Source organism: Ostrea edulis, chromosome 4, assembly GCF_947568905.1.
Source record: "Ostrea edulis chromosome 4, xbOstEdul1.1, whole genome shotgun sequence".
NCBI lineage: Eukaryota > Metazoa > Mollusca > Bivalvia > Ostreida > Ostreidae > Ostrea > Ostrea edulis.
In genome coordinates, this window is record NC_079167.1 from 79,784,079 (window position 1) to 79,803,302 (window position 19,224).

The window sequence follows — 19,224 nt, forward strand, 5'->3', positions numbered from 1 at the left end:
ATACATTGTTTATCTACAGCATCTGTCACCCAATTCATATTACATCACTGTGTTTATTTAATGTCCAGCTACCTGTTATTCTTAATCTGTCCAGGTACATGTATAAGCAGATCATATTGTCTAGTTGTGCTATATGTGACCCTCTTTTATAGTTATGAAGATATTATGATCACAGTTTCAGCAAACCAAATATATTAAACTTATGAAATTACATCTAATTACCTAATGAAAATTATTGATAACCAATTGATCCATATATCATAATGAAAAGGCTTAATTTATATTTGCAAAAAATATACAAAAATAGGAAAATGGACAGTTTAAATCTCAATTGACCAGTATTGACCACTTAGGGAGTATTGACCGGGATGGTTAAAACCGCTGATTAAAACCGAGGGCGGTTTTAACCGCCCAACCCTGTGAATACCTCCACCTTAAATGGGGATTGGAATTACTATTTTATGTTTTGTTGTTTGCTATTATTAAGTAGAATGGTAGATAAAACTACTTTGTGTGCATAATGTCATAGTAGGCTCTATGTTGGACCATTGGTGATGAGATGTGATATCTTAATCTACAACCAGGCACCATTTCAGAGTTGCTCAAGAGAATCAACTACTGGTACTAGTACCAGTCATTGTTTTGCCTTTAATTTTGATAAGATCATGATCTAGTATTAAAAGATGTTATATTTTTAAAGGGATAATTTGAAGTTCTGCCATGGCAAATTTTTACTTTGATGTTTAGGATTTATGAACACTAATGGTGGTAGGTGTTCTGAATCTGCACTAAAGAAATTGCAAGAAGGGGTATTTCAGTTATAAAAAAAATTCAGAAGAGATATATCATTATAAATTCCCAGTAATTTTATACTTTATTCTGCTGAGATAAGTCCACTCATGTTATATTTCCTGATCTATTGTTGATACTCCAAGAAGAATTTGTAATGTAATCTTTAGTTGGAATTTGAATATAGAGAGCTCTAAGTAAGAAGGAATGCTTTTCTTAAAAATGAAGAATTTTTTCTATAGCCTTAAGGGTATTTCTGTGCTTTTCAGATATGATTGAAAAGATCAAAGATTATTTCTTCAAAGGTTTTAGCTACAGACTCATACATTATTTGATCCAAAGAAGATTTAATTGTAATATAAGGTACTATATTTATTATGATCATTTAAAAACTCTAGTGAATTGAAAAAAAAATTGAAAGGATTTGACAACTTTGTAGACTTTGTGAGGGTTAAATGTATACATCTGTGTAGACTGGCTTATTCTGATGTCTGTTTTCTCCATCATTATCATCAATAGGGCTATCAGTGATATAAAATTCTATTTTTGTACCATGATACAAGTAAAATGAATCATCTGTTCTACCTTAACTTGATAAATATTTATTATGATTCAAATTGTGTACTGTTTATTTAGAAAAATGTTGAAGCACCGGTTTGTACAATGTACTTATTATTTGAGCATATAATGTTATAGTTACAATTGTCTGAAGAGGAGGATAATTCCCAGGTTAGGATTACGGCGGAGACATGTAGACATCAATTTAGACGTACTTTTTAGAACTGCACAGGTAATAAAGGAAAAATACTAACATTGATACAAGCTATTGCTGATTTTTTAAAAATTAATCTTATAAAGTTACATTACATCTGTTAGTAGTTTAATATTTAAAATAAATGAGCTTAGTTTATTAAAATGAAACATTTGATCTGACAAGGCAATTATAATGTTAGACAGAAGTACAGAATGGATGTTCTGGATCTGAAAACTTGAGAAGGACTTTGAAAATGAAATATCATTTGAATATCACAAGGTATATATTTGATATATTGACCTTTAGAACTACAAAATGTAAAACATGGATTAGGATGGTTTTTATGCCCCAAAAATTGAAAATTCATGTGAACATATACTGTTTTTGATTACTGTGGTTTGTAAGAGTGATGTTTTCTTACATAAAACAGATGTATTTCAAGAGAAATTGTGAGGATTTTAGATGAAGATGGTGTAAAAAGGAGAAAACAGAGAAGGCTGAGAAGGAGACAGTACTTCAGTAAGGTATGAAGGTGAAATAAATGGATCGTTCTAATTTATCTAAACTCTTTGGAATGAAAAAGGTGAAGATAACGAACAGTGATCGATCAAAAAAAAAAAACTGCAAACAATACAAATCTGTGAAGAGGGTCTGAAGCATAGACCCCTGGAAATTCCAGAGATGGGATCAGGTGCCTAAAAGGAGTGAGTGGGCATCCTCTGTTGACCAGCCACATCCGCCATGTTTATGATAACAAATAGAGGTCAATGTCTGTAAACATGGTATTGTGGATGTTCACATTCAATTTTTCTTATTTAGATATTATGATCCTGAATCATGCATTGACCACTGTGTGGAAGTCACTAATAAGATTAATTAATAAATTTACTGGAGGGGAAAATCATGTTCAAATAGGATTAATTATATTTTCAGGGTCCAAATTTTGTATGGCATTTGAGTAAGTCTAACATGCTGTTATTAATTTTGTAGCTGGGGGGATAAGGATCTTGAGTTTATTTAGTTTTTAGTAATATGAAGAAAAATTGTGTTGCTATACTGATAAGGGTTTGAATATGAACATGAGCTTGTTTAGAATTTTTTAATATTGCTTCGGTAGCCTTCTAAGAAAGTTAAAGTTCTTGAATAACAAATTAGTTTTAAAACAAAATAGAAACAAGTAGTTGTATCAGTCTTGTCAGGTGACATGTCACATTTTCAATAAAATTGCTTTTACTATAAGACACTGTAATATTTACTAATTTGAAAGATATTTTTCAGTATAATTGAATTTATTTATAATCTTTTCCACATGAAGGTTACTACACAGTACCACAATTTGAGTAATATATTAGATAAAGTTCGACATGTTTTCAGAGAAAAGGTTCATCAATTTCAGTTGTCTTTATTTTCAGAGATTATCAGAGTGTGACATGATAATTCTCTCCTAATGTGTACTATTACATCATTACATTATTGATAACAAGCAACAAAAAATCACAGATATAGGTAGATCCCTTTCCAAAATGACAGCAACTTTTTTAATGTTCTGAAAGCTCTAAACACTGCTCACTTAATAGTTCTAATTCCACTGTAGTTTTATGCTGTTAAATTGGTTTTCCTTTTGTTGTTAAATATAATAAAGAAAATTAAACACTATTGTATAGATTGTCAATAAAACTGATTTATACTATACATTGATATTTCAATGCTCTTGAACAATTGTTCAGAAAAGATATGGCAAGTTCCCAAAATTGAAAATTACACCTTCATATGATACAATTTTCTCAAAGTCCCTCAAATGTCTTAAGGTCCAAGAAAAAATATATTTTGTGGTTACCTGACTGACCTTAAATGTACACTTTTCCCCATCAAATCCCAAAAATTGCATGCTTGCTAGATAAGTTTGTAAAGATGTACCAGTATATTGCAATACACAGAAAACTTACCACTTTCCAAAATTGTACTCTCTGTACATGTACCTGTGTTTCACAATGTGTTACAATTTAAGTAATTTATGTTTTTTGTTTGTAAACTTAAAGGTGATTTTCTTTAATTAAGTTTACTGTTTTATCGTGTTCAGAGCCTATTACATGTTTTATAATGTATTTGTGAATTGAAGAAATAATCTACACCTTATCCTTTCAAATTATGACAAAGAATTTCTCATTTCAGAACAGAAACTGCAAAATATACAATAAATTTTGGAAATTTTAAAATTGAAACACCGTGATACATATCCTGATACAGTCCCAGTATCATTATGTGTCATGATATACTAAGATATGAATTAGAATATCATTACACCCTTATTTTTCATTAGCATGTTATCAATAAGCAAACATATTTTTTCTAATAGTATTCTCAGTTGTCTTTATAGAGCTTCCTTAAATTCCCATATACTGCTGTTGATCCATATACAAATGGACCTGGTACTAACTGTACAGAAATATTATGCACAAAGTGATGACTTTAGTTAATAATACTATGCATGGGGCAAAGTATAATAAGTGCTCATGCAAATGTTCATTTAATTTTATTTTGCATTACAGATGGATATGACAAACTTAAGCCATATGGAATTAGTATTCATGGCTGTATTGATGGGTAAGTTTTCATTTTATACCCCTTTGGCCTTGCATGAAAAATAGGGGTATATTGTGATGGGGTGTACGTCTTTCTGTCTGTAACACTTGGGAGTACCCATCTGTTATCTGCCACCATCACTGATAAAATTAAATGAGACTTTCACAGAATCCTTTTTAGCTGGTGTACCTCCCATTTTTTGTTTCGATTGGAAGACATTTGAAGTTTCCCATAGCAAAACAAGGAAACTTTCATTTTTTTTTGTAAAACATTGGGAGTACCCATCTCCTATTTTACGTTTTGATCGGACAGATATTTTGGCTTTCCGTTGGGGAAAACATGGACTTTCTAATTTATATTTGTGTATTGGGGGTGGGTGGGGGTATCATTTTGTGAGCTCAGTGCTCACAGTGCCTCTAGTTAAGGAGTAGAATCAGAATATTTAGGGAATGTTTAATTATAGCTTGAACTTCAAAGTGAGAAAATAATAAATATTCCCTAAACTTCAATAAAAATGTATACTAATTTGGATTTCTTGGAATGGATTAGATTAACCTTGGAAGTTGTTTTAAGTTTATCGTCACCTTACCTGTAGGTAAATTTTGGATATTTTTTGTTTTTTTGAAAAACAAAGAAATCTAATTTATGATAATGAAAAGTTCTTTTGGTATGCATTTACTCTTAGCAACTGAACACTTCAATTCCATTGGAATTTATTGAAATGCAGTATTTGGGGCCCTTTATGAAAATATGTATTTGGAATACTCTCTGAGGTATAATATTAACTGACAGATATATTCAGAATAATACTTGACAATAAACCTACATGCTACTCAAAAATTCAAAATATTTTGATTCCATTTATTGAACAAATTTATCTCATTTGTATGAATTTTCTTTAATTACTTCTCCCTCCCTGGTAGGTTTCCAATTTTTAGTTGCCACGAAGGCAGATTTAATTTCACACACCCTTTCAATGTAAATGTACCTGGTAAAACTATCATTATGCATGTCTAATTCCAGCATTTTGACCCTATTATGCAGTTGATAGTTGATACATTTACCTTATTTAATATTTCTTATTTTCACTGAAGAAATACATTTAATATGTACTTTGGAAATTCTATATTTTTATTTCAATAGATTTTCTCGGAGGTTAATATGGCTTGAGGCAGATATAACAAACAAGAGACCTGAGGTTATTGCTGAACATTATTTGAATGCTGTACATGATCTGAAAGGTAAATGCAATATTCACCATTCTCGCTGCATTATATATCTATATGCATTACATTTAATCTAGATGCTTGTGTTGCCAAGCAAATTATCCACAATAATAAAGTATCTAGATGGCTGAAGCATTCCTTTCATATAATTGGTAGATATAAAAGTGAATTATGTGCTGTTACAATGTTCGTTGCGAAAGTGGGGAATCCGGATTATTGGCGTCTGTATTAAACAGACGCCACTGTATATATTTGTGTTGTCAACTGGTTAACCGACAAACAATGTGAGTATCGGTTATTAAAACTGAAACTCAGTTACTCAGATGTATAGACATTTTACATAGTAAATAACTTTTAAAGAAGTTTACTTATAAACATGCATGTTTTGCTTTTAAATGCAACCTAACGAATTTCATTTTACGTTTAGTCTTGAACTTCTACATCCCAAATTAAATTGGTTTGCTTTGATTGGTTCTTCAGTTTATTTTATACTAGTTTTAAAGACCGAGTTAATAATTACCTCATTTTTAAACCAGTGCTTGACAGCATTACAGGATAACAAGTTGCTGTCCCAGACCTTAAAAACAGGAAAAAGTTTAATATAATGGTGGATTTTAAATCCTCAAAGTCTAAAATATATGACGTAGAATAAATAAACATGCAAAATAGCCAACCATTAAAATGTGTATTTTTTGAAAAAAAAAAATTTTTTTTTGTTTGATTGATATATCCCCAAAACAAATTTCTTTGTACCAATATAATAAATGATAGAATAAATACATGATTGTACAGAAATTGTGAAGACTACATAATACTTGTATTACAGTAACTATTCACTACTCAATGTTAAAAGGCAAACTGAAAACCATCCAAGTAACTGGGTACTCAATCGGAAAAGTAAGCGAGTAAACCGTTATTAAAAAATCATCACTTTTGACACCACTATCTCAAATACATGTACCATATCTCGAATACCATGGATATGTCAAAGTGAGTTGAAAGTCTCAACCATTTATTCTTTAAGAATTTTACCTCGGATATCTAATATAATTATAGTGAAAAATAATATAAAATCAAATCTTGGTTTAAAATTCCTTTCATTGAAAAAATCTTATAAAAATGATATTACTTCTTTATGAAGAAGGATAATCTGTATGAATTTTATTCTTGTATTAAAAGGTTGTCCTCAAAAATTAAGAGCTGATCCAGGCACTGAAAATGGAATTATTTCCACTTTTCATGCTTTTCTCAAAAGAAATCGTAATGCAGTAACTCTGGGAAGCTCCACCTCAAATCAGGTGAGTATGGCATTGATTTAATGTATGAGGTTCATTCAATATTAAGTATATTTGCTTAATAGCTAATGATATATACCGTATATACTCGCCTATAGGTCAGATTTTTGGGAGATAAAAATTGGTCCAAAACTCTACATCCGACTAATAGGCGAATCCTATAAAGATTAGCATTTTTCCGGACACCGTGATGTATAGTAGTTTTTTAACAACTCCGTACTCCAACGATTACCATGATTAATATTTAAATATTAATCTGCATAAAATTTCATTCAAAGGCTGATTTTAAAGCTTTCAAGGACACAAATATCATTCAAGTATACTTCATAAAAAATACATCCCATTTAATAAAAATTATGATTATTAAAATTGTTCATGTCAGACACCTTGCTATAAGTGCGTACATTTTTATATACATGTACATGAATCTTATCTTGAATCGCACAATGAGCTATTTTTATGAATCTCATTTTTTTCTTTCTTGCTGTTCCTTTTTAAGTTTTTTTCTACAATGAGAGACCTGCTCTGTGATGGCATTGTTCAACTCCTGGTCTTTTGGATCACTTTTTTCATTTTTCTTACACCAGCGAAGGGTATAACCTGAAGGGAAAATGTAGTCATGCTTTAATGGGTCGAGGTCTAACAATATTCAGATACACACTTGCATTCTTCCTAACGAGATCACCATCAAAAAGAGCAAAACAAATTATTGCATTACATAAAGATCAAACATTATATCCAAACTTTGATTGTAAGGGAATTCCCCATCATTGAAAGCCAAATAGCTTTCCTAACCTACCCCCGTATCTTTCCATGCTAAAGAGAAACATAATTTTTTTCTTTGGCCTTTCATAAATTTTAAATGCATTACTGTTACAAGTTTTAGCTACTCTGAGAACAAATTAATAAGTAATGTATAATACCTTTGACAGCAGCAACTTTATCTTTATTGAGAGGTCTCCTAAGATCTCCTTCTTTTGGTTTTGTAAGACCCTGGCCCCTAGAGATAGCAATCTCTTCAATGCTGAAAACACCTGGCAACAAGTTATAACATAGAGTATATCCAGGTTTGCCAGATTTCCGTGCTAACCTTACAGCATGCTGCAGGGCCTCTGATTTGATCAAAACCTCAGGGTAGGTTTTGAGTAAAGTCACCATTCCACAATTCTATAAATGAAAAATGAATATGTACTGACCTATGAGTGTTAAAAACAACAGAAAATCAAATAAATTTGATTGTTCACTTTTCTATAATATGGGTAGAACTTTATTATCTTAAGAAAATCAAAGTATGTTAATAAAAGACAGAAAGTACCGAACAATGGCAAATAAAGCAAAATTTCTGAGGGGTGTTCTAATTTGACCTTTAAATTCATATTATGATTATTCTGAGTTGACAGACCAAACAGTGTATATATCCCCAATACTTTATTTGGGGGCATAAAAATAGTACCTCCTCAGCTCTTCCAGGGGAGGAAATATCCTTGTCAGTCTCCCTTGGTTTTTCTGGAGAAGGATTAGTGGAGGCCTGTTTCTTTGTCTAAATAATAAGAAAATAAATAATTTACAGACATATAATAAATATATCAAATATTGAATGTGTATCACACAAATACTTTATTCTGAGGTTTTTATTTTTTAATTATGATCTGACCTCAGATTCTCCAGGTGATGAAATGCTGTTATCATCTACAGGTAGAAGGATGGTGGTGGTAGCATGTTTTCTTGGTGACCTCCTCAAGGGAGACTTTTGAGAAGGTATCTCATGTGTTTGAAGGTCTTCTGATAGGGGAAGCAATGTGGCGCGTTGTCGTTTTCTTGGTGACCTCCTCAAAGGGGATATTTGAGGAAGAGAGAGTACTTGAGGCTCATCAGACTCCTCTACACCCCAATATGGCTCACTATTGGGTGCCCATGTGTTGTTGTTAGAAGTCTGTAAATAAAATATACTTATAGTTGTATCATGGTCATAAAATCTATTTATAGTACTTCAGGTATACATACTTTGTGTGTATATATATGTGAGTGACACTTCATAACTACCTCGAAACATTCATTTCCAACATGGTAACAGCTGGATGATTCAAAATGTTCAACAACATTGGTGATGAAATGCTGGACATCAGCTCTCTGCAACCCTCTCAAGACATGCAAAACTTCAGCAGATGGAACTACAAATAAAGTCAGTACTAAGTTTTATCTTCATAATTACATAAATGCTTCATAGCACACAACCATCAAGATATAGAGATTTCAATAAATTTTAATACCTGGAATTCCTTTGCTGTTCTCCTCAATGCTGGTCCCCGTGCTTTGTCTGCACAAACTCCAAGTTTCCAATAGGGAAGTGCTGGGGGTGGTTGTGAGAGACGCTGGCTGAAGTTGAGGTAGTGACGTCGATGATTGAGCGGAGAACAGAAGAGGCTGTGTGGAGAGCAGAGGTGGTGGAGTGGAATGTAGCAGTGGTTGTGTGAAAGATTGCAATTGTGGCTTTGTGGAGGGTATCAGTTGTTGTGTTGAGGGTATCAATTGTTGCACTGTGGATAAAAGTGGCTGAGTGGAACATTGCAATGATTGACTAGAGGTCTGATTTTGTAGGTCCTGTAGCTCCTCATTCCCTGTACCGGCTGATACTACTAAGTCAGTTGGAGACTTGGGCCTTGTTGTTTCAGTGGTATCAATAAACTGAGTCAGCACATCTGACAGATACACAGCTGACTTTTGAGCTGCTGCCTCCTCCATCTTCTTTTTCTCTGACCTTTCTTTGGCAGGAGTTTTCTGACTTTGTATTTTCTTTTTCTTGGGACTTAGCTCCTGTTTCTTCTCTTTCGTATTCTCAGTGTTTTTCTTCTTCTTTTTAGGACTCAACTCTTCATCTTGTTCCTTACTTTCTTTTATTTTGTCCGTTGGGACTCTGGTTCTCTTCCCTTTTGCTTTTTCTGTGTCCAAGTTGAAATTGAACAGCCCCTCAGGAACATCATTTGGTTTCTCCTCCAAGTTTTTCAATAATTTGCTGTAAGCCTGGTTGGCAAATCTTGTAAGTTCTTCCTCATTGTCTACATTAGTACAGAAAAATAAAATATGAATAAATACATCACAAAAAATTTTCGCTAGAAAGGCAGATTCATGTAGCATATTTTCCAGTATTTTATCAAATTGCACGTATTTGAATTTATTTATAAATTCCTCAGGCTTGGGGGGGGGGGGGGGGCTGTCCACCCCTCTTTTTTTTTAAAGATAAAGTTTTACTGTTAATTTACTATAAAAATATTCATTGAAAGCCGCCCCCCCCCCCCCCCCTGTGTATTGAAAGGGGTCATGTTAATGTGAAGAAAAACTGTTTACAAAAGCCCCCCCCCCCAACGAAATAGGATTTTTGACCTTTGGAATTTTCCTTATTTATTTGTTTATATATATATATATATATATATATATATATATATATATATATATATATATATATATATATATTTATTGTTTTTTTTTTTTGCTTGTCAAAGATTTTCAGGTAAGTTGTAAATCGCCCCTTCCACTACTTTCAAAACAGATGTTATGTGCCTGTTCCTGATGATTAAAATTCTATTCTTCAATGATCAATTCAAAGGTATATGTTGTCCAAAATGTTCAACTTTAGACTGTCATTATGTTTTGGAAATACAGTAAAATATCATCATATCTGTTCCGGGTCACTTTATATATATATATATATTTTAATTCTGCACCCGAATTTTTGCTTACCTTAAATATGTTCAATGTTGTTTTGTTTTTATTTCGTTCAAAATGTAAAAATAATAATAGGCCTAAATGATTAAAATGTTATAAAAGCCCCCCACCCCCTCCCCTTTGTTGTTACTAATGATTATGATGTTTTCTTACGTACTGATGACGGTTTCTAATATCTGTTTGTTAACCTTAACTTTCTCCACAGGCAGTCGAGAGATATAAGTGCCTGTCATCAGTGATAAAAAAAACTATGAAGATTCTCGTTTTTCACAGTTAAGCTTCTGCCATTAGCATCGATTACTCGGATTACGTGTATGTGTAATCTTGAGCCCGATCAAGTTAACTTCAAACTTCTCCTACATCATTCACAATTTTGAAGTATGCATCCAAGTATCAGTTAAAGCTCTTAATCCAACATTGTATACTTTTAACTTTAATATTAGTTTACCAGTTTAAATAACAGTGTTTATTATATACTTTCAATTTCATCTCCTCTATTTTCTATAAAAGCTTGCGGACATATATCACACGATATATGCCCGGAAACATCCCGGCCCCTCAAACTTCAAGGTTTCCAGCCAAAACCATAAAGCACCGATAATGGCTAACCTTAATCAGGAATATAAACAATGAACCCTTATATTCCCATGAGAACATCGGCGACCACTAGTGTAGGACGCTGACAGACATATCCCGTTTCCCATTGTGATAACAATATAGAGCAATAAATGCTGAGCATGCATACAAGATAAACAAATAAACGGAATTAGTGAAACTCCAAAATTATGACAGTATATAATAAAAAGGTTATAGACTTTGTATGGGAAAATATGACGACCTCGTTTTTTGTCGCGGACGGACCTCGCAAGCTCGGTCCGTGTACGCGCCAAAAAACTCGGTCGTCATATTTTCCCATACAAAGTCTATAACCTATAATTACGTTTAACATTAGTAAATACGTGTACGTGGCCATGATCATATGGGAGCGGATCAAGAGACCATCACCATGATCACCGAAATCATGTACATCCGTCCGAGAGAAAAAAAGAGGAAGGGACATTACACAAAGTCTCCGAATGTTAAAATATAATTAATTGGAATAAATTTTTAAAATACATTTTTTCACTGTCATACACGAAGACTTCACGAAAAGCTGAAATCAAAGCAAAATTATACCGCCATTAGTGCGCCAAGGTTAGATGTATAAAATATCCTGCTATATACGTATGTAATTCTCATGACCACTGATGGCATGACATAGAAGTTTAATGATGCTTCCAAATGAATACTGAATGGTTTTAAAATGATGATTTTAAGAAATGCTTAAAATTTCAAGCTTACCGTTGATTTTGATTATGACACCATGGTATGTCTGTTTTCCCCACTTCATCGATACAGACTCTCTCTCTCCGCAAATTCTGTCTCTATTGTCAAGTTTTTGTCGTTTTTTCCAACAACTGTCAAACTCGCATCCTCAACAAAATAGATGCACGCAAACATCTTTCGAATTAATCCAGTATAAACAGCCTATATGATCTTAAAACTTCAGCGATACTTTCTCTCGGTGCCAGATAAATTTGAATTGACACAGGCGGGCTTCAGATGGATAGTGTGGGTTATCAAGTTTCAGCAATCCCCTCCAAAGTCATAAGGGGGCGGGGGTACGCTTTAACACATTTTGAAAGTGTAACCCTTTTAAAGAGATTATTTTTCTCTTTTAAATATTTTTTTATGTTTATTGTTCTCGAATTCAATGTAAAACAAATAAGATTTTTAAAAGTGTGTACGTATACAAAAGTTTTTTTTGGAAATATCACCTTATCACGGGCCTCACTGTTGTAAATGCGATAGTTATAACAGAGTAACACACTTTGATTGTTTGACCGGTGTGACACCGTTCACAAGCGTACAGCATCACTATTGTAACGATGGAACCCCCGAGAAAAACCAAGAAAGGTCCTTATGGGAAACGTTCGTTAGAAAAAGAAATTTTAGCTAAAGATTGCGAAGTTGATGGTTCAGATGATGAATTGAATTTAGATGACGTACATGTACAGACTACGGAATATACTGATCTTTGTAATGAGGAGGCATTGGTGTGTGTTGAAGCGGCATCAAATAATAGCAGAAAGAAACAAAACATCTCAGTAAGTCTACTATTGAATTCAATTTCATGAAGATCGGTTATCTTGAATTATACCGGATACATAAATATTTATTTATTTATAAATGGCACTATCTTTATATCGGGATCGAATATTTTTTTATCGGGATCGAGAATCATCAAATTCTTTATATGACAACACTTTGCAGGAAAACGAACCGGAGGTGACAGAATCAGTTGTAGATTTAAACGACGAATGCGAAGGTGTGGCTTTTCAAAACGACGTAAGTTAAACAAAATTTATAGAACCATACGTTGCTATAGATTAACTTAACGGTAGTGCAAGAAATAATCTGTGAATACCTGTAAATGAATTATTAAGACTATAAATATGAATAAATTTTAATTCATTTTACATAAACATTTCATCTAGAAACCCAAGTGTGAAGAGGATCAGACAGATCCCTGGATCGATTACAGAAGTTTCCTATCACAAAATCCTGCTGACACAGAGGAGTTGGTTGTATCATGTGACGATATTTCTGATGAAGAAGAGGACAGCATGGATGAACTTTCAGACGAGGAAAGGTGTGAATTTGATGACGTAACAGAGGGAGATGACTTAAATGATTCAGAGGACCAAGACCACCAACCAGTTTTTCCAGGAGCATCAATTTCAATTGGAACATTTATGTTACTACTTGCAGTGTTCTGCACAAAGCACAACATTACAGGAGATGGAATTCAGCAACTTTTGAGCATTATTTCACTTGTATTACCATCAGAGCACATTTTATGTACTAGTCTGCATGCATACAAGCAGTTTTTCAGAAAACTTAGAAATCCTCTTGTTCATCACCATTATTGTCAACAATGCTTAGGAGCCATTGAAAATCAAGAAATCTGTCCTAATGAATTTTGTCGTGCACCAGTTAAGAAAGAAAGTAACTACTTTTTAGAGATACCAGTGATTAATCAGCTGTCTAATCTATTTTCACAAGAGGGATTTTATGAATCATTACAAGAACGCTTTACAAGAAATGTCGGTGATGGAGTCTATGAGGACATTTATGATGGAAAGTTATACAAATCTTACTTAGAAAATGATGGACCATTGAATTATTCAGAAAACATTTCCTTCACATTTAATACAGATGGAGCTTCAGTTTTCAAATCAAGTAATGTATCAATATGGCCAATATATCTTGTCATTAATGAATTACCCTACACTTTAAGAATGATGAAGGAAAATATGATCTTAGCAGCTCTTTGGTTCGGAAATCAAAAACCTTCCATGGCAACTTTTTTAAAACCATTCGTGGATTCAATGAAAATCTTGGCAAATGGTATTAAATGCTTTGCTCTTTGTAGAGGAGAATTCTTATGCAAAGCATTTGTTTTATGTGGGACAGCAGACCTTCCAGCAAGAAGTCTCTTGTGCAACTCCAATCAATTCAATGGCGCATACAGTTGCTGGAAGTGTCTGCAAGAAGGAAAAACGGCAAAAGTGGGAAAAGGACATACTCGCGTTTTCCCATTTGTCCCAGAATCACCACAAGGACCACCAAGAACTAGCAAGTCAATGATAGAGGATTCTAAGAGGGCAGTTCAAGAGAAGAAAACAATCAATGGCATTAAAGGACCATCATGGCTAATGATTCTACCAAAATTTAACATCGTTCATGGCATCTGCATAGATTACATGCACGGCGTAGCACTTGGCACTCAAAAACTAATGCTAAGATTGTGGTTCTCTCCTGATTTTGCTCAGAAAAAAATTAGCGTTTGTCATTTAGTATGTGCAGTTGATGCAAAACTAAAACTTGTGCATCCAACTTTGGATATATCCAGGCTACCAAGATCCATAAGCTCTGAACTAAAGTATTGGAAAGCTTCAGAGTTTAGATCATTTTTACTTTTTTTATGGAGCAGTTGTATTGAAAGGTGTACTTGACAGCCAGAGGTTTAGTCACTACCTGTTACTGGTGAATGCTATGCATATTCTTTTGAAGTGTGGTTCAACAGAAGAAGATTTATCCTATGCAGAACAATTATTATTAAACTTCTATGAAAACTTTTCAGAACTCTATGAAGAATGCTACATGACTCTAAATTTACATCAGTTACTTCATCTGGCAGACAGTGTCCGTTACCTAGGACCATTATATACTAGCAGTTGTTTTTCATTTGAGAATAATAACGGATTTCTTTTGAAAATGATAAGAGGAACACAAAGTATAGACAAACAGATAACAACAGGAATTTCATTTATTCAGAAATTACCTGAGCTAAGACAAAAATGTATCAAAAAAGGTTCTAAAGAAGAGGAATTGTATGATCTGATTAGTTCCCCTTACTACCTAAAACGTAGCAGTAAAATATATTACGGTGTTTATGTACTCGGAGGCATAAAAAATAGACTACTCTCTGACCAGGAATTAAGAGCAGTGTCATCATACTATGGAGAAGCTCCAACGCAGGACACATTTCCAAGTTTTAATAGGATCGAAATTAGAAAAATGATTGTATATGGCCTTGACTATAAAAGAATGACCAAAAGAGATAACTCTACTATTTCTTTCTTGGATGAAGATGGTATTCAATTTGGACGTGTACGCTGCTTTCTGCAATTGTCTAAAAATGATGAGGATAAATGTGCTGCAATGGTAGAAATTTTACAGTGCAACAATTTTAACACCAAAGTCTGTGTGCTCAGTGTTAAAATCACAAACAAACTTAAAGTAATCTCCATCGAAAACATTCAGTCTAGTTGTATGTTTACCAGTCTGGACAAATCAAAGAAAGTTGGATATGTGTGTTTCTTCCCAAACAAACTGGAATCTGATTAATTGCTTTGTTTTGAAAGTACATGTGTATATCATTTTGATAATTTAAGGTTAGAGGTTTTTTTAATGGTCATTTATTTAATAATATATTGGTTTAACAATTCAGAATAAAGTTCATTTAAGAGAAAGAAAAATGTTTTTTTTTTAAAACAGTCCTAATGTCAATAAAACTGGCACATAATAAATATTTTCAGATTAAAATCTGATCATGGTACATTAATTCCTAAATTATTTTACTATCTGTCATTATGCCTCCCTAAATGACTTTCAGATTTTTCTAAGTCCAAAATTACGTTTCAGCAATTTTTCTAAGTCCAAATTTACGTCTTAGCAATTTTTCTAAGTCCAAATTTACGTCTCAGCAATTTTTCGAAGTCCAAAGTTACGCCTCATGTTTGTAAGTTACGCCTGGTGTAAAGTATTACGCCAGGCCAAGAGACGGAAAATGACACGGAATCCATGTTTAGAAAGAGCAGGATTACGTGTCCTGCTCATGTACGCCTGGTTCTGAGACGTAATTCTGTATTACGCCTGAAAACCAGCTGGTTTCCGTGTTGAAACCAACTGGTTTCCGTTTCTAGAATTCGTACGGGTACTGTTAGTTATTTCAACATATGGAAATAATTTTGTTAAAAGGGATTGGTATATGAAGACCTGTTGAAGACAGGGGATCAATTACAAATGTAAGTACCTGTATAGTACTTTAAGTTCAGTTACATGTGTAAGTTAAAATGCTGTAACATTTTATTCTTATGTACTAGTATTTGTAAGAAAATAAATTTGGATGAATTAAAAACAGTGCAAAGACATTTCAATATAATTGAGTTTGTGCGTAACATTAACCTTCACCATCAATTTCAAACTATAATAATAGGCGGAGTTTCAGGAGTTAAAGATTAGTTTGCTAAGGTACCTTAATATAAATGAAAGTATATATCATATATGAAATCGACTGTTTCTCTACAAATAGAATATAGAGACTATTCTTTACTGAATATAAATACTAAATGGATGAGTCCCACACTAGTATAGTATTTGGCCTCTAATCAGGGTGCAAGGTCAATAACAGTTTGTTATCTTAATCTGAGAAATGATAAGTCTATAGGGTTTGATACTCCCAGAAATCCACAGTCAGGGCATTGAGTGTTTCAAAAACGCTTGTCAGGTACAAGTAATATTATGTTGTAATCTGTTGAGAATATAATATTATAGAAAAATTTAGTCAGTGCCATGCATCACCGTTAAAACTACAGAAAGAAGGTTGGGCCTAATTTATATGAAAAATTTTAACTGTGACATTGTGCAAAAATAAAAATACCTTGAAATGGTAAAAATATATTAATTAGCATTTAAACTGTTTAAGAGTGTTGAAAACCATCCAAATTGACCTCAAGCATTTAGGTTTGTCGCTAGATGATATCGGACAGCAAGGCGTAAACAAGTATATGTGTACATGTAAATGCATTGATCACAATGCACTTGTCAGCATCATAACATGACATCATCATTGTAAAATTTGACAGAATTCATGTGCAGTGAAAGGAAGGCCATGTATTTTAGCTCACCTGAGCTGAAAGCTCAAGTGACCTGTTCTGATCACATTTTATTTAGCATTCCTCTGTCTGTTTATCTGTAAACTTTTCACATTTTTTACTTCTTCTCAAGAACCACTGGACAAATTTCAAATTATTTACAGATATTTTATAAACCATTAAATTTTATGTGTAACACTTGTTATATGCCATGAATTATTGATTTGAGAGGGTATGGACTTCTTTCCTCCCTTTGAGTAATTGAATGGCATGATTAATAGGTACCTCCTTAAATTTTCTTTTGCATGAACATGCACTTGAACGATACATTAGAAATATCGAAAATACAGAAGTGTGACAAAAATGTTACAGAACCTCAAGTTGCATCCACTAGCAGATGTAAGGAAAAACTGATGGCCCATACTTTTCTACGAAATAGTTAACAAACTCATTTTAAAAATGTATTGCTTAATTTTAATGCATGTAATTTTTTTTTAGACTATGCATACAATATGTATATCTTCCAATGTTAAAGAAAGATATCAAAGAGATAATGGATTTGTGGAATAACCACTCAATTCGACGACAGAAATTGGGAGATACCATTCCAGGAATCCCAGAAATCCTGTATCAAAATCCAGAAATAGTTGGTAATAATGATTTCATATTTTTGTGGCAAAAATTGGTTCATTGGACATCCTTGGAAGGGTAGTACTTTCTTAGATCTGAAAGTTATAATGTTGGAGAACAATGCACTGCTGGCACACTATTAGGTCACCTTATTGGTGTGGTTGATCAAAACCTTTTGAATATTTCCAGCTTCTTCTGGAACTGCTGAATCATTTTCTTCCAGTTTTTGCTCATTGCATCGATTGATAAAGGGGAACAAAAAAATTGTGAATTTTATGATCCCCCAGGGCCTGAGGGTTGGGTTAAAACCATAATTGACACTTAGGTTTATTATTTGAACAAGACCTTAGCTGGTCTGTATTATATTTATGGTATTGTAAACAATGCTTATAAAAAAACTTGGGCTTTTAAACTAACTAAAACAAAAACTGAGTAGAATTTTTTTTTTTCAAAATTGTAGTTACATTTATTAGACCCATGCTTGAATAAGCCTCTGTTGTTGTTTAGGATGGCTGCTCTAAACAAGATGCTGAAATTAAGCTTGAAAAAGCTTAACTAGCTGCTGCTCGAATTTGAACAGGACCCCCAATTTTTTGCATCTACAGAAATACTTTAATTGGAAACTGGTTGGAAAACTTTAAACTCCGGGTGCTATATTGCAAAAATGACTACTATGTTCAAAATTCACAAAGGAGATGTTCTGGAATACTTGAGTAATATTTTCCCAAGCAAGCATGAAAATGTATCAAAATATAGTACCCAAACAGTTTATTGTTCCTAAATTATACTTGTTCAAAAAGTCCATCGTACCAAATACTGTGAAGCATCGGAATTTATTAAAAGAAGAAGCAAGAGAAGCCTTTTTAATTAATTCATACTGTAAAAACTTTAGTACCTGTACACAAGTCAGAAATCAGCCGACTTATTTTTCTTTTGGTCAATGCTATACAAACATCCAAACAAATTTATAATCCATTTTGTTCATGAGGTAAATGCGAAGATATTTATCATTTTGCTTGTAAAAAGATCCAAATGCTAAAAATAATCATTTTAACCACAAGTATATTCATGATGAATTGGTCACAATTGACACAAACTTGTATTATGGGGTGATATAAATTTGCCTCTACAAACTAATAACAATATTTTTTGGTGCTTTCCACAAATTTATTGATGAAACTTGTAGATTTTAAATTGCTATGTTATTGAATTTTTTTTTTTACGTATATCACATGTTAAATTTACATTTCTATGTGTCATTTTGAATGACATATTGTTATATTTAAGGAGAGGAACCGGTCATTTGTATAAACTAATTGTTTCCAATCTTTCTTATTCATTCCATAAAATATGTTCAAAACAGAACCAATCTAATTAAAATTAGATGTTGGATCCGCTCGCATACTCGCTACACAAACATCTAACAACATCCCGTAGAGGGTCACGTCAGAGGTCAAATTCGATTGACCAATGAAATCACCGCTAGCAAAATCATTGAATGTTTGTTGAAGCCGATAAGTCTAGAGTGATACCGAATTTGACCTCTGATGTGACCCTCTATGGGATGTTTTTAGATGTTTGTGTAGCGAGTATGCAAGCGGATCCAACATCTAATTTTAATTAGATTGAAACAGAACAACCATCAAAGTAAATGCAATCTTTAAAAAATCTTCATTAGTCCTGCAGTCTACTGGACATGAAGCAATCAAACTATTTTCATGATTGTAATAAGCAATGAACAT

The 19,224-nt window shown here is 33.0% G+C and overlaps 2 protein-coding genes and 2 long non-coding RNA genes across 4 annotated transcripts; 3 read left to right on the forward strand and 1 right to left on the reverse strand.

The window, feature by feature from the left end:
* The first annotated feature begins 1,059 nt into the window (after nt 1-1,059).
* Nucleotides 1,060-2,089, forward strand: LOC130054365 (uncharacterized). The gene is made up of 4 exons (XR_008802675.1): nt 1,060-1,152; nt 1,486-1,579; nt 1,743-1,822; nt 1,974-2,089. It is a non-coding gene; the product is annotated as an uncharacterized LOC130054365 (long non-coding RNA).
* Nucleotides 2,090-3,782: 1,693 nt separating this feature from the next.
* Nucleotides 3,783-6,634, forward strand: LOC130054364 (uncharacterized). Its single transcript, XR_008802674.1, has 3 exons — nt 3,783-4,147; nt 5,270-5,367; nt 6,532-6,634. It is a non-coding gene; the product is annotated as an uncharacterized LOC130054364 (long non-coding RNA).
* A 275-nt stretch (nt 6,635-6,909) lies between these two features.
* On the reverse strand, nt 6,910-9,848 carry LOC125677516 (uncharacterized). Its single transcript, XM_056163855.1, has 6 exons — nt 8,918-9,848; nt 8,691-8,818; nt 8,302-8,580; nt 8,101-8,187; nt 7,571-7,814; nt 6,910-7,247 (listed from the first exon to the last, which is right to left on the reverse strand). The coding sequence occupies exons 1-6, from the start codon at nt 9,780-9,782 to the stop codon at nt 7,114-7,116; spliced, it is 1,737 nt and encodes a 578-aa protein (XP_056019830.1). The 5' UTR covers nt 9,783-9,848; the 3' UTR covers nt 6,910-7,113.
* Nucleotides 9,849-12,599: 2,751 nt separating this feature from the next.
* Nucleotides 12,600-15,323, forward strand: LOC130053865 (uncharacterized). Its single transcript, XM_056161493.1, has 3 exons — nt 12,600-12,758; nt 12,908-14,257; nt 14,487-15,323. The coding sequence occupies exons 1-3, from the start codon at nt 12,600-12,602 to the stop codon at nt 15,321-15,323; spliced, it is 2,346 nt and encodes a 781-aa protein (XP_056017468.1).
* The last annotated feature ends 3,901 nt before the right edge of the window (nt 15,324-19,224 follow it).